This window comes from Chlamydotis macqueenii, chromosome 5 (genome assembly GCF_036417535.1).
Source record: "Chlamydotis macqueenii isolate bChlMac1 chromosome 5, bChlMac1.mat, whole genome shotgun sequence".
In the NCBI taxonomy this organism is placed as follows: domain Eukaryota; kingdom Metazoa; phylum Chordata; class Aves; order Otidiformes; family Otididae; genus Chlamydotis; species Chlamydotis macqueenii.
In genome coordinates this window covers 23,096,946-23,113,195 of record NC_141560.1, presented here as the reverse complement: position 1 = coordinate 23,113,195, position 16,250 = coordinate 23,096,946, and the positions used below count along the sequence as shown (strand labels likewise).

Sequence of the window (16,250 nt, the reverse complement as noted above, 5' to 3'; positions counted from 1 at the left end):
CTTCTCCCTCCTGGCTAACCTGGAGGAACTACCTCGTCAAGGAAATGAACACAGCTGTTGCATTTTGTGAAGTACTTTTTAGCTGAACAGTTGTTCCAAAAATCTCATTTTTAATCTTTCTGTCAAATATATCCTATACTAATACACACAAGCTGGCACCATACGCATAAAAATAATGCTTGCTTTTCCATTTCATCATGTTCTGTGTATATCTGCTCTTCACAGAATGTCATAAAATGTGCTCAGTGCTGTATATCCACTGTGACTCTGGCAGAAAAGGAGGATGCCCGTGCTTCTGCTGCTCTTGTAGGTTTTTAAATTTACACTTTCTCTTTGAACATCTGCAATTGTGGAACTACTGAAGCCAATTATTTCTCCCAGGTCATTCCACTAAAAACCATAAATTCTATTAGGCCATTGAGAACAAAAGTCTCAGACAGAAATGCATAGCTTCTTTAAAGCAATTTGGAACTTGACTGAATTACCTGCAGTTATAATCCATGTATTTGTAAGTTTCTGAAATGACGGCTTCAGACCATGGTAAACAGGAATCCAGCTTAAAAAAAAAAATCCAAGATTCATTCTAGACCAGTCACTTATAAATCTAAAACCACAGAACTGATTTTAACATTGATTGTTCCACTTGGGTTACGTTAATTTTTTCAGTGTTCAGTAGCCTTGCATTACCTGTCTTTAGTCATGTACCTTTAACTCAACTCTGTAAATTCCCTACTTCCTGAATCCACACTTTCTTACATGTAGGTTTCCCAGAGTGATTGGTCCTGGATTATATCAATCATGTAATGATAGGAGAAAATTGTAGCATTCCATATTTCAGGGAAGTGTGGGCTACTCAGGAAATTGTTTGCAGTTTTCCCAAGACTTTAAATTATTATTTTTTTTTTTACATAAGTTTTATATTATTTTTTCCTTCAGATTTTTCCTCCTTCTCACTCCCTATCTTGCTCTTCTTATAACAAAACTTAATTCTTAACTGTTGACCTGTATATGGGAGCCTCCACTTGGCTATGGAGATTTTAAAGCACTTAAAACTTTTATCAAACCTAAAACAAAGAGGGAATTAGTTTTGTGTTTGTTCATTATGTGTTCCTGTGAGTATCATGTTATTCCCCATACCTCATTCAGATAAAAGCAAAACAACATATTTACCTGAAGATACAGTGTGTATGCATGTGTCTTGATGTGTACAGCAGAGAGAGAAAAAGAATTTGGAGCAAAGATAATTTGTTTTGCAAATTTATTTTTTTATTATTTGTTGAGGAATTTAATTTATTTTCAAAATGGCAAACCTGTATTTTGTTCCTTAGGTACAGAGAAAATGAAGTAACTGATGATGCTTCAACGTGTTGTTGGGATAGGATGGCCCTTATACATACTGCTTTTGTAAATCTCTTTAGGCACGTAAACTGAAGATCTTCTTTGACATATGGATAACTATTTCCAAATCACTGTGTTTTGTTTGCTTCTGCAGCTATCTGCACAAGAATAAATACCTGGAAGTTATCAATGACGATGCATTTCTGGGAGTGCACAGTGGACCAACTCTACTGTGAGTAGGAGAAAAAGAAGTAGAGAAAACTTTAAAGATAATACTATTTCAGGTTGCACTTTCTTTCCAATGATTATAGCAGCAGAGCAGCAGGGATGGGAATGGCATATTTATAAAAAGAATATCAGCAACAAAAGCTGTGCTTTAGGGAACTGATTTAAGAAGTGCTTGCATCTTACATTAGAAATACTGTTCCTACCAATTTTTCATCCTAAAGATTCTGTACTACAATCTCTCTTATGACTGTACAATTGTAATACAAACTAATATAAACACTGCTTTCACTCCCCTTCCCTCTGCAAAAAGCTGCCACAGGAGGACATAGGTCAGTAGGGAAAACGTTATGTCACAACCTTCTCACCTCAAATCTGGCAGCTCTGGCTGTCAGTTGGTGGGCCATCCCACCCAGCGCGTCTCTCCAGAGGGTCTTCAAAGGGAGGAAACTAGCCCAGGCCTCTTCATTTGAAGTTGCAAAGTCATTGGGATACAGCTGTGTATAAGAAAAATTATGTAAAGGCAGTAACACACTGCACTGTGTCCCTCAAGACACTGCCAAGGACTAACATGCCTACTCCTTTTTTTTCTTCTCACTGAATCATCTGAGGGATAAACTTCTGTTGTGCAATGAGTGGTCAGATCCTGAGACAGCAGTCAGAAGGCAGTGTTTTCTGACCCTGTCTTAAAAGTTATACATTCCGGATAGGAAAAATTGCAATCAAGGCCCTGGGCCACCATCAGGAGGAGAACTGGCCATCTAGGTAGAGCAAAAGAGGGTGATCTGGAAGCAGAAGGCAACAGATCAGGAGGGAAACCTGAAAAAGCTCACAAGAGGGCTGATAAACCCCTGCTGAGGGAACCTTTGCGGTGGCTGTCCCTCAGAAAGAGCCGTCGTTCATCTTCCTCCCTGCTGGGTGAATCGCTTTCATTTCCACTGCTTCTGCTGTCAAGAGGGCTCAGGTCACCCACCCCTGACCAAGACGGTCATTGTAGCAGTACTGGGATGGAGGCTGTGTTGGTGCCGAGTAGCCCTTTTTTTACCATTAGTATTTGGCTGATGAGGCCTTTTTCTTTATATTGCATATGGCACCAGAGAAGACCTTCCTCATTTTGTACCTGGCCAGAAAGACATCCTTCAGTTGACATAACTTTACCTGGACGCTCTATTTCCATTTTGATACTACTTTGTCACAATACATACAGCACCTGTGTTGTTGGTACGCTGGCCAGGTGAACAAGTGATGACATGCTGCAAAGGGCTTGGGGTAATGACGTGTTACAATAATGTTGCCAGGTAAGCCCACTCTGCAAAGGCTAGCTTTGAGGTGTGTGAACAACACAAAACTAGAGATTACTAGTACATGCATATGTAACTGTAAAGAACTTCCTTCTCACTCTGTGTTTTCAAGTTAGATTTCTCAAATGACTTAAATTTTTTCTAATCTTCTCTAATTATTGTGCTAGGCCAGCTGCCACTGATCCTCGACCTCAGGACGCGTTTTACATTTGCAGTCTAAACAGGTAGTTGTCCATTTCCCATGAGAATGATGTACCTCCATGGCTAACAATGATCCTGGTAGTACTTTTAATTAGGGATGTGGTACTACAGTGACATTACGGGGAGTGGTATTGCTTCTCAAAGGCAGAAGGCATAAAATAGCACGTAAGCAACAGTAAATCAACAGTGATTTTTAAAGTCAGATTATTTCACATCATGACCTTTTGATTTGCTACTCCTAAGCTAAAGATCTTAGAAAGGTGTTGTAGTTTAACCCTGATCTGCAGCTCAGTTTCACACAGCCACCTGCTCACCCCACACACACCTTGTGGGATGGGGGAGAGAACTGGAATGGCAAAAGTGAAAAAACTCATGGGATGAGATAAAGACAGTTTAATAATTTAAAAAAAGGATGAAAAAAAAAAAAAAACAAAGAGGGGAAAAAAAACAAACCAAACCCAGGAAAAGCAAGTAACAAAAACAATTGCTCACCGCTAACAAACCGATGCCCAGCCAGTTCCACCCAGTTTTCACTGCTGAGCATGGCATGATGTGGTCTGGAATACCCCTTTGGTCAGTTGTGGCCAGCTGTTCCAACCGGGTCCCCTGCCAACTCCTTGTGCACCCCCAGCCTACTCGCTGGTGGGGTGGTGTGAGAAGCAGAAAAGCCCTTGACTCTGTGTAACCACTGCTCAGCAGTAACTAAAACATCCCTGTGTTATCCACACTGTTTTCATTCACAAATCCAAAACACAGGCACATAACTAGCTACTATGATGAAAATTAACTCTATTCCAGCCAAAACCAGCACAGAAGGGTGCAACATATTATTTATTTTTAGTTTAATTTTAATGTCATTTTAATAGCAGCTTCAGGGACTTCTGTTACGCAGGGATAACCAGGAATTATTCTGCATGTGCGATGTAGGAAAGATTTGTTATAAAGTGAGGTATCTTCCAGCAACAATTTAGAGCAGAATCCTCCCACCTGAACACATCTCTTAGTTGACCTTCAGGAACTAGAACCGTTCTAAGAGGAATAAAATAGTTTCTGAAACTCCCACATATGCACTGCTTTGAGAAGGCTGAAGTCAAAATCAATGAAAATTGAGTGTAACCCTACTATTTATTGTTATGTCATGTCAATGGCCATTTACATTTCCCATGGGAGACAGAAATGTGCTTGCAATTGGGGCTTTATTACACACCCCTCACTGCAACATTCAGACTAATATTAATGAGTTAATTATAGAGAGACCAGAGATTTGTTAACTTGAATAGCTTGAAAAGTCTGACCAATACAGCCCTTCCATGTCCCCCTTGGGCAGCGTACATTACTTGGCTTATTTTAATAAATAATTTGTTACGTCATTTTTGGTTCAGGCATCTAGCTGTTGTAAGCTGGCACGGGAATTTGTGGACATTAGATATTCGTCAAAAAGAGAGTTCCACTTACAATACTGAAAATTAACTCTGTGGAAAACGATTGCCAGGACATAAATACTCCTTTTTTCTGGGGCAATGAATGGCATTGCTTACAGTGGGAGTAGTATTAAAAAAAAAAACCAAAAAAGGACATTTATGGACCTCAAAAAAAGAGACTCTGTGTGGCCTCCCCACCAATTTGGCAGAACTCACAGTCTCTGGAGTTCCCTTTATGCACTCTTGAAGTAAGATAAGAATTTGCAGTTGATGGAACATCTGCCCAACAGATCTATCATTTACTGGGTTTTTTTTCTGATCAGGATTTCAACAGGTAACAGCAACTTAAAGGTTGAAATACTGACCTTGGATCCACTCTAATGGGATAATTTTCTTCTATTTTGGCTCTAAAGAAAACAAATTAGAAAGCTTTAACTACAAAGAATTGCTCCTGGCTTTATGTATGTTGTGTGAGTTTGGCCGTGCTCTCAGACCACCTAATTAGATGGTATATTTAAGTAGGCATTAAAAGGTTAGGTACATTTAAAAAAAAAAAAAAAAATTGCAGTTTACTATAGCAGAGAAAGTGGGGAGTGTGATCACTGAATAGAGGAGAAAAGATGCCAATAATTCTGATTCCTTTGTCGCTGCTGAGTATTCACATGTATGTGGATGTATACATAGATTGCTCTCCTCAGAAAACTATTTTAACACTGTAAAGATGGTACACTGCTCTTCACCTGGAAATGAAATCTTGGCTAGGATTCAGTGGCTCAGTGGACCTGATTTACTAAATGCATCGACAAGAGCTGCTGCCTAGAGCACAAGTTCATCAGAGTACCAAAAAAAAAAAATGTAATCAGGCTTATTTTTCAATTAGCTTTTACAAAATATACAATCCAAATTCAAAATATCACTAACTGCTGCACAAAACACATGTGAGTAATTAATTATCTTTAGAAAGCAGAAGTGCTCATTAAGGCATCACTTCTCAATCTAGGAAAGTGTCCTACTTTAGCAGATTCTGTTCCTTTCTTGCCACTGGGCACAAGCAAGTCTTCGAGCAACCTCTTTTATCAGCACTTCAATTTGAGACAGAGCCTCTCAACAAGTCTATCAGACCTCTTGCCCATTCTCTTGTGCTTCTTTAAGTAAGCCAGCTATAGCTTAGCAGCAGTAGCAAGACACTCTTCTGTGCAATGTAAACATTACTGTGTTTAAGTAACATCTTAGTTACCAATGTTATTAGATGTTAATGAAGCATAAAGTGCAGTCAGTTCCTGTTTTGCCGAGCAGCCCAAAATCAAGACTGATGGCACAATGATACAGTATAAAGAAATCATTTAGGCAAATGTGTCTTCCGTATGGATGCAGATACGGATACTATAGTCTGGCAAACTCCAGCTGCTTGGATTCACATTGCTCTGAAGAATAGTAATTATTATTTAAAACTTTTTCAACCCTATGCTTTCTAGTTTGAAGACAGCTGCTACACTGCTTGAGGTAGATTGTGAATCTGAGTAGACAATTGTCAAGACTGGATTTGTAAGGTAAAAAAAATCCCTGTCAGTCCCACACTTCCCTCTGGCCAGTTGACACACACTTTGTTGCTAGCAAAGGGTAGGTCTAGGTAGGGTAACTAAGTTATCTTCCATTGTGAGACAAATTATTACCAGACTCCCAGGAGGCCTTTCCGTTTGCAATAGCAGTGGTACAGAGAGGTCACAAGACCTCTCAGTGGCAGACACTGTACCATCAGTTTAGGGACTTCCCAAAACTCGTGATCTTTGGAAACTTCCACATTTCTGAGCCATTGTGCTTAATATGGCCCATGGACAGCACCAACCATCTGTTGTTAGCCCTGCAACAAGGTTAATCCTGACCCAACTAGACCTTCAAGGCAGCTGTGCCTGTATCTTCTCCCCGAGCCTCCCCGTTTAAAACATACAGAGTTTTTGAAAACAAAAAACTGCAATACCTAACTGCTTAAGTACACATCCATATACACATAGATAAGCCACTTCAAAGGATTTGGTAAGATAGAACAGAAATTATGTAGTCTTATAACTAATTCTTCCAAGTCCTTTCTTGTTACTGAACAGATCTTTCTTTCAGACTTTTTAACATCACCTAGTAACACTCTGAGTTGCTGCAGACTTTGCACATTCCCCTCTGCTCCCTGGGAGACTGTTTCCACCACCTGAGTCCTGGGCTGGCTGCTCCCTTCAGCTCGCAATTCTTCAGGAGCTGCAGCTCCCTCCCCTGCGCACCCTGTGCCCCGGAGAAACTTTTCTCCGCAGCTGCTTCCAAAGCACAAGCCTGTGTCCCCAGGATGTTCCTCCTCCTAACCCAGTCATTTTTGATGGGAATGTGACACAACTGTGAAAAAAAAAAAAAACCAAAACAAAAAGGGACATTGCTACCTTGTTATTTGACCTGCACAATGAACCATGGCACTAACTTTCACAATTTAATGATGCAATTTTGTGAAAAGATTATACCTTTTCTCATTTTTAAGTCTCTTGCCTCACATTCTTAGGTGCCGCAAAACTCATCTCCCAGGAGTGACGAATCATTCCCAATCACTTTCTTTACACTATGCACAACATCTATAGTCCCCTACTGCTTCCGGTCCTAGCTTTTCCCAAGAGAAAAGTCCTTCTCTACTCCTTATTACTTCATATATAAACAATTTGATACCTTTAATCATCCTTGCTGTAGCTTTCTGTGCTCTTATTATAAACTGCATATTTATAATGCAGTTCATAGCACTGCATATAGTGTTTAAGATGCAGTTTACATTCATCACTATTGAATCGGGTAAGTTATTTTACTGCTCAGTCACTTAGTATTGCAGGACCCTTCTGCTTCTTTAGACAATCAGCTTTAGTTTTCACTGCCTACTATTATTTTGTGTCAGAAACAAGCTTGTTGCAGCTATTCTCATTCTCTTTCCAGACTATTTATGAATATTTCAGTAGGACCAGCGCCAGCCTAGCCTCTGTGGGCCTCTGCTGCAATGATGTGTATATTCAGCTACCAGTCCATTTTCCATTCTTCCTCTAGCATGAAAGCTTATAATCTGTTCCCAGGCTTTTGCATCACTTATTTTTCCCTTTAATCTAGGATAGACATTCCATTTGTCACCTAACAGCTTAGTTACCTCAACAGCCCTTGATATCTGATTTTGTCAAGGCTTTTCAGAAATTCTAATTTATTGTACAAATAGGATCATCTTTCTCCATATGCTTGTGCCAGAAGATCTTCAAAGAACTCCCAAGAGTTTGTGAGGTGTCACTTCCCTTCCAAAAAAGCCTTAGCACCTCCCATCACACAGCATTTAACCACGTTCCCTTCCTGCAGGTAGCTGCCACCACCATGAGGACTTGATGGAGACCCATGGGGGCTGCTGAAAGGCCAGCCTTGTCTTGGTAAGATCTAGACCAAGACCTAGTTTACCAAGACATTTTGCTTCAGAAGAATAGGTCTACAAAATGAGGAAATTAGTCAAAACCAAAAAGGAGCAAGCCACTAAGTTGATTAAGAGACTGGAGCATCTGTCATACAAGAATACGCTGAGAGAGCTGGAAATGGTTAGTCTGGAGAAGAGAAGAGTCAAGGCAATCTTATAAATGTGTATAAATACTTCAAAGGAGGGGAGGGCAGGGAACTGGGAAGATGGAGGCAGGGTCTCCTCAGTGGTGTCCAGTGACACGACAAGAGGCAACAGGTACAAACTGAAATACAGGAAAGTTGATTTCAACATAAGAAAAAAACTACTGTGAGGGTGGTCAAATGCTGGAACATGTTGTCTAGAGAGGCTGAGGAGTCTCTAAATCTGGAGATACTGAGAAGTCAACAGGAGACAGCTCTAAGCAATCTGCTCTAGACGACCCTGTTTTGAGTAGGGAGGTCAAACCAGATCATCTGGAAGTTCAACTATTCTGTGATTCTTTAAAAGATAAAATGATAGTAGGCATCATTCAGACTCTAAAAGCCAATTCAGGGGCTCAGTAGAAACATATACTAGCTATCAAAAAGGACTCGAGATGAACTAAAAGTAAGTTTATGTGGTTGAAATCAACTGGTTGTGACATATTCAAATACGTATGATAGCAAAGAAGCTATCAGAAGTTAAAAAGCCCTCCTACAGAAAGGGGAAGCAATTGCTAATTCAATTTAAAAACAAATATAAGCAAAACAAAAGAAAAAAAAAGCAAAGCAAAACAAAAGAAAAAAAATAAAGCAGAGCAAAACCAAGTGTTTTAGAATCAATTTGTTTAAAGCATAAAATTAGTAATAATTTTCTTTTGGGTGCAAGAAACCAGTCAGTAGGAGACACTTCTAGAGGGATAAGAACAGCACTCTTGGGAAACAATGAAGGGTGTTCATGATGAAAGTGCTCAAACAGTGTTCCAACACTAGAACGTTTTTCACAGGTTTACTTCTCTACAGAGTGTAACTCTGAGAAAACATCTTGACTTTAAGCATCAGTAGAAGATGTTTTGGGACAAAGTTAAAAAAAAAAAGTGCAAAACACTAGCAGGACCAGATGACATTCACCCCCGCAGTTCTAAAGGAAATCCACCTCCCCCATGAACTTTGCAACAGATCTGCTGAGTTGGACTCAGTATCAGAGAAACAGAAAGCAGCAAACATAATACTAAATTTTCTGAGAGTTTCAGGATGGACTGAGACAGAAGATTTTCATTTCAGTTTATGAAGCACATGGTTTTAGTAATTACAATGCTTTGTATTGAAGTATCCCAATAGGTTAAAATGATTCTAAAGAGGCCTAAAGGAAAATAGGTCTTTCCAATGGAAGATGTGATTTCTTCAAAGAATTTTTAAAACTTTGGTTTTGCATATGCATTTGTATCTGGTTGGCTTTAAAGGTGTAATTTTAAAAGTCCTGATATTTCTTTATCATCCATATTCTGCACTATGAGATATTAAAGAGCTTTAAAAGACAGAAAAACACTGTGGATTTGAATGGTATCAGAACCTAGCAAAGTGATACAAAATTTCTATCTCTGCTGGATTTCATTTTTGCTGTAGAATTCTATGAAACTCCTAAATTCTGTGAGAATCTGAAAAATAATCTGATCTAGTTGCTGGATATTCTGATGTTTGTCTTTTTCTCCCTTTACCCAGCGATGTCTCCAGAACAGCCGTTGCTAACCTTCCAGTCAAAGGACTGGAAAGCCTTAAAGAACTGATGGCCAAAAATACATGGACTTTAAAGAAACTACCAGCTGTAAAGATATTTCTTCAGCTAATGCGAGCTGACCTATCATATCCAAGTCACTGCTGTGCTTTCAAAAGCTGGAAAAAAAGGGGCGGGTGAGTTTCACTAACTTACGTTAAATTTTAAAGTATGTAAGTGAAGACAATGTTTTAGTATCAATATAAAATTATATCTATTGTCACGCTTGTGACCATTTTTTCTAGGTACAACAGAAGACATTCTTTGAAGCAGAGATTACAATTTCAAACTGACAGAAGAAATAATTTTTGATATAACAATTTGCAGGACGTTTTGCAACAGCTCCTCCTTTTGTTGAGCCCAGAATTAAAGGGGAAAAAAAAGAAAAGGGTACTGTGCTGTAACATAGAACACTCTTAGCAAGGCCTAGAAAAATAAATTTTGGAGGGGTTATAGCCTCATGTCTCATATGCTTTCTAACTGAAAAGCTCAGAATAAATGATTCTGTAATAACCATGTAGACAGTTTACTTCAAATTCCATTTTGGCAGGATTTCCAGCCTCCCATCAGAACAGCTGCGGATAGCTTTTGGAAAGAAAAAAATACATTTATAAATGTCCTGATGCAACAGAGAGACTCATCTGCTAGGGGGAGGGAGGGAGGGGCAATGCCTTACTGCAATTAGTAGCAGAATTTTACTGCAGAATGCAAATCCATTGTAAATTTATCCAAAGTTTAATAAGGTTTAGACAATTCTTATCCAGGCCAGCCCCTGATTTAGGAAGACAGTCCCAGTCTTCAGTATTGCAGTATTTGTGGTTGGAATGCATACTATATTAAAAATATATTAATTATTCAATAATAAACTCACAAAGCAACATCATTCACAATTACAATCGACTGGAAAAGTGAGGACAGAAATAAAACAGAGGAGTGGAGAGATTCAAAACCTGGACAGGAACAATGTGCAGAAAGAAGCAAGAACAATCTAATGACTGAAAGAAACAAGTATTTGTTTGTCTATTAGTAGAGATGAGAATTTCTCAGACCTAATTGTAAGCAATCTCAAATTCCACACACCTGGAAATGAGAAATGACAAAGGTTATGTGACAGTGGATCAGAGTGATCAAAAATTTTGCTGCCAAATTGCTATTTTTTTCCTACTAAAAAGCATGAAATATTTTCAACTACAAATCTGTACAGGTGCATCACACCAAAAGGTACAGGATTCCCAACCACTTTACTGCTAGTTAGCTGTAAAGCACCTACAGAAAATATAGAGAACAGAAATTAAAATGATAGAAGTTCTGTGAAAAATTTACTTGTGAGCAAAAATGAAAAGGAAAGTAATACTGTGTGCATTATCTAAGAAGTTATAAACAGCAGATAAAAGTCTTGTTACCTACTAAGAACGTAAATCCCAAGAAGGAGGAGGGATTATGGATGCTGAACAAGCCAAATTAGTACTGGGAATAGCCGATAGCAACACAGAAAGGAAAAATATACTTTAAAAAAAGCCCAGAAATGCTCAAGCTTATTGCTCACTATATCTTCTGTTAACAGAAATGCATCTGATCACATTTGTATAGCTACATTTTCATTCACAGTGATTTGCTTTTGAAGCCTTCCCTCTGTTTACTTGCTGTACTCCAGTCAGACTGTAAATGCCAGCAGCAATTTCCCCCTCTACTCTTTCAGAATCCTGCAGTACCTGGCATGTAACCAGAATGGCAGTCACAGCTTTCGTAAGAGAAGATCAGTCAAAGCTCTCAGAGGTCCACTTTACAAAGATTATGCAGAAGAATACACAGACCACACTGATACTGTGTATGACAGAAACATCAAGTTCACAAATTTTCATGAAAATTCCAATTATTACCTTTTTCTGGAAGACCACGGAGGAGATCTTGGCTTTGGCCAAGAGCTCAAGAACCCTCAAATCGAAGACGTCCAGACCTTTGACAGTCATTATGACTATCCTGTCTGTGGAGGCAATGAAGACGTAATATGCACTCCAGAGCCTGATGAGTTTAATCCCTGTGAGGATATAATGGGATATCAGTTTCTGAGGATTGTGGTGTGGTTTGTTAACCTGCTGGCCATCCTAGGTAACATTTTTGTCCTCCTCATCCTTCTCACTAGCCATTACAAACTGACTGTACCACGCTTTCTGATGTGTAACTTGGCCTTTGCTGATTTTTGCATGGGGTTATACCTCCTGCTGATTGCTTCAGTGGATCTCTCTACCAGGTCAGAGTACTATAACCACGCGATAGAGTGGCAGACTGGGCCTGGTTGCAACACAGCTGGCTTTTTCACTGTCTTTGCTAGTGAACTTTCTGTATACACACTGACTGTGATCACCCTGGAGCGCTGGTACGCCATCACATTTGCCATGCGCCCAGATCGGAAGATTCGCCTCCGGCATGCCTTGGCTATCATGCTGGGAGGGTGGCTCTCGTGCTTTCTTCTTGCTGTTTTGCCACTGGTTGGTGTCAGCAGCTATAGCAAAGTCAGCATCTGCTTGCCTATGGACACTGAAACACCGGTGGCTGAAGCCTACGTTGTCTTCGTTTTAATATGTAACATTATTGCTTTTGTCATCATTTGTGCTTGCTACATAAAAATCTATGTAACCGTGCGAAACCCTCAGTACAAGTCAGGGGACAAGGACACCAAAATTGCCAAGCGGATGGCTGTGTTGATTTTCACCGACTTTCTGTGCATGGCTCCCATCTCTTTCCATGCTTTATCTGCCATTATGAACAAACCATTGATAACTGTCACCAATTCCAAGATTTTGCTGGTACTCTTCTACCCACTCAATTCTTGTGCCAACCCCTTTCTTTATGCTATTTTCACCAAAGCCTTCAGAAGAGATGTGTTTATCCTGCTAAGCAAGTTTGGTATATGTGAGCATCAGGCTCAAGTCTACAGAGGTCAGACAATCTCAGCCAAAAACAGCAGCGGTTCTTATGGGCAGAGAATCAGCCGAGGGATAGGTCAGATTCTTACAAGCATTCAAGACCCAGTCAATGATTACCTTCCTGCCGTGACAATGCAGAACCAAACTCTCGTGGAAGAATGCAAGCAAACTGAGCTATAACATCTCAAAGTATCACAGACACAATCTGGCCAAGAGGTGGCTGAGCATACAGCAAGTCGAGCGAGAAGATAACAACATGTTCTCCATATCCTTTTTCCCTAGCCTATCCTTTCTGATGTCTGAAAGTACCTTCAGAGTGGTCTTTCAGACAAGTCACCCATTTGAACCTCTTGTCTCACGCTCTTATCAGTTACAGGTCAAAAGATACTGTTCTGATTATAATGCTGGAAGTAGGTATGAAGACTCTACCTAAATAGGAAAATATATATATATAAACTCAAAAAATATGAAATATAACCTCATTTTAAAAATTTAAGGAAGCAGGAGACCAAGCATAAAATTGGAGGGGTACTTGTATGACTGAAAAAAAGGACAAAGTTTCATAATTAAAACGAGATAAAAAAATAAAGGCTGAAGTTCTCAAATGCCAACTGCCTATGTGTCAAAAGGTTCAGTTGATTTTCAAATAGCAAATTTCTAAAACTTCCACCAGAGCCTAAAATGGAACAGATTCCTTCTGCTTCTGCCATCCTGACCTAAAATGAATCTAGTCTCGTGTTTGCAGTTCTTGGTTTAGTTGGTTGATGTGGGAAAAGAAGCCTTTTCAGATTGTCTTTATAGCAGTAAAAAGCAAGTGTTATTGATTTTGTGGTTGGTTGTAAAATAATAGGTAAGAAACACTAGGGTATTTGTCTTCACATGCTGCAAAAATTCCCTTACTATCATTCTCTCACTTTTTGATAAACCTACTTAGGAGATGGTTTAGTTTGAATTTGTTGTGAAGACCAGATAATATTGGGCGAATCTTTGCCTTCAGGTAGGTATTTTAAAGTTAATTTTGTAATATCTATACTGGTTTTAATAAATTTATACTATTTGAGGAACTGTAATGAAACTGAGCAAACAATAGTCAGATCTCTTACAACGTCGATTAGTAGTATCCAGAAAAATGTAATAGTAGAGCCCTTCAAGCTGCTAACTACTAGAGCTGGAAATGGCATGATTGCAAATGCCATGTACATACTCCAATTCAAACTTAATTCGATTCCATATTCCTGAGTATAAAGGAAGGCTGCTTCAGGAAGCAGAAACAAGTGCCTAGATTAACCAGCTCTGTGAGATGGTCTCATAAAAATTGATTCTGTGTCGTAGTTCAGCCCCGATCGGACCAGACTACGCAGTCTCTCTCTCACTCCCCCCACCTTCCGAGAGAACAGGGAGAGAAAATATAAGGAAAAACGGCTCAAGGTTTGAGATAAGGACGGGGAGAAATCCTTAAAGTTACCGTCACGGGCAAAACAGACTCGACTTGGGGAAAACTATTCATTTATTACTACAAACAGCAGGAGAATGAGACCGAAAACAAGATAACCTCCCCCCACCCCTCCCTCTTCCCAAGCTTAACATTATCTCTACTACCTTCCCCTCCTGAGCGGCACAGGCGGGAAGAGGGAATGGGGGTTGCGGTCAGTTCATCATACGTTGTTTCACGCCGCTTCTTCATGGTCGGGGGAAGAACTCCTCACATTCCTCCCCTGCTCCAGTGTGGGGTCCCTCCCACGGGCCACAGTCCTTTGTGGAACTGCTCCGGCCTGGGTGATCTCTTCCACGGAGTTCAGTCTCTCCAGAACAGCTGTCCCAGCGGGCCCTCCACGGGCCACAGCTGCCTTCAGGCATCCACCTCCCCCGGTACGGGGTCCTTCACGGGCTCCAAGTGGATCTCTGCTCCTCCGTGGACCTCCATGGGCTGCAGGGGGACAACCTGCTCCACCATGGTCGTCACCACAGGCTGCAGGGGAATCTTGGCCAGGAGCCACATTACTCCTCCCCCTCCTTCTGAACTGACCTTGGCGTCTGCAGCCGTTCCTCACAACAGGCTGGTAGATGTCTCTCAGGATCCTTTTTACATCTCATTCACTTCTCATCTCCTTTTCACTTCTTGCAGCCGGGCTGGACCGAGTCGGGCCCAGTCGGCTGCCTGGCGAGAGGCCAGAGGGTGAGGCCTGCAAGGCCCATGAGGCCTGCGCCTCCCCCTCTGCGCCTCTGCCCCCGCTCAGCTCCTTCACATCTTCTCTCCTCTCTCTTTTTTTCTGTTTTCCCATTCTTAAATACGTTATCGCAGAGGCGTTATCACGAGACATTCTGCTACCAATCGGCTCGGCCTTGGCCAGCAGTGGGTCCGCCCTAGGCTCGGCCAAGTCCCCTGAACAAAGGGGAGCGACTTCTAGCAGTTTCCTACAGAAGCTACCACCTTAGGCCCCCTCACTAAACAAAACCACGACATTCTGTCATTGTTAATGCCATTAAAAATCTACAATATTGCATTAATGATTAATTTAGCTGATTATTTTGGGGATGGACATGCTTCCATTTTTGGGCAATTGTCAGTAAACTTTGAAACTAAAGCTGCTGAAAACCATGCAGATAATTTATGACCTCCTCTTCTGTGATCTAGACTAATCTGGTGTTAATCAGAAACATACAGGTAGTTTCTTAAGTGTGCTGATCAGCAAAATTTCCTACTCTTGAAATAGCTGCATTTGGAATGCTCTGGCCGTGTCTGAGAGTCTCACACAAAATGCAACCCCTGCCCCCAGGTTCTGTCACCCTTCTGACACTGGCATAATCATTAAAGGGATAAAAAGTTTCCTGAGTGCCTTTACTTAGTATCTCAACAGCAGCTAAGACAATCAAGTTCTAACAGACAAACTGTACGTTTTTGCTACAGACTGAACAGATACCAGTGAAAAAGAAAATCCAAGCTTTGATCGTATTCTTTTTCAGAAAGAGAGAAAAAACTAAATCAGCAATTATTTTTAAAGGGATTTTAGAAGTAACATGGGTCACTTATTTCAAATCTCTTTTCACCTTAAAAAAACAGAATGTTTCATGGAAACTAGTACAATATTGGAAAGATGTGTACACTGGACTGATTGCAGTATACTTTTGAATTAATACAGTTGTTTCCTGTTACTAATGGGTGACATGTATTTACATATTATTGAACTTTTTTATAGCCCATCATTGCATATATTTTTGTCTATTAAAAGAATTCTGTGATATTGCCTTTATGAACAAAGTTTGGTATTGCTGGCTTATGTCTTACATATTCCTTCTTGTGTTTAACTTGGTAAAAAATATTTTAAAAGCTATTGGAAAGATCCAGGCAATAGACTTTAAATTATTTGCCAGACTTTTTCTTATAAATGTTTGTATCCTATAGACACTTTCTTCCATTTCTGCTCTGATTAATCCCTTCAGCCATTTTTGGTTTTACGTATACCCTCACAGAATACTTGCTATTTTAAATCTGTCTCAGCAAGATGTATTATTTCTGGCATTCAGTGTGTATTTTCTCTAGAATACTTTAGAAAAAATGCAGAGCATTGGAATAAAATGTTTTGGTTAAAATTTTAAGAGGCTCAGCAAGTTTTTATGAAGGTTTTAAAAT

At 40.0% G+C, this 16,250-nt stretch overlaps 1 protein-coding gene across 1 annotated transcript in view; it reads left to right on the top strand.

The window, feature by feature from the left end:
- The window catches only part of TSHR (thyroid stimulating hormone receptor), a 58,366-nt gene extending 45,567 nt beyond the window's left edge, over positions 1–12,799 (top strand). The window contains exons 8-10 of the mRNA XM_086749324.1: positions 1,493–1,570; positions 9,641–9,829; positions 11,392–12,799. Of these exons, the coding sequence (XP_086605450.1) occupies positions 1,493–1,570; positions 9,641–9,829; positions 11,392–12,799 (1,675 nt within the window). The remainder of the gene's footprint in view (positions 1–1,492; positions 1,571–9,640; positions 9,830–11,391) is intronic.
- Positions 12,800–16,250: the final 3,451 nt, after the last annotated feature.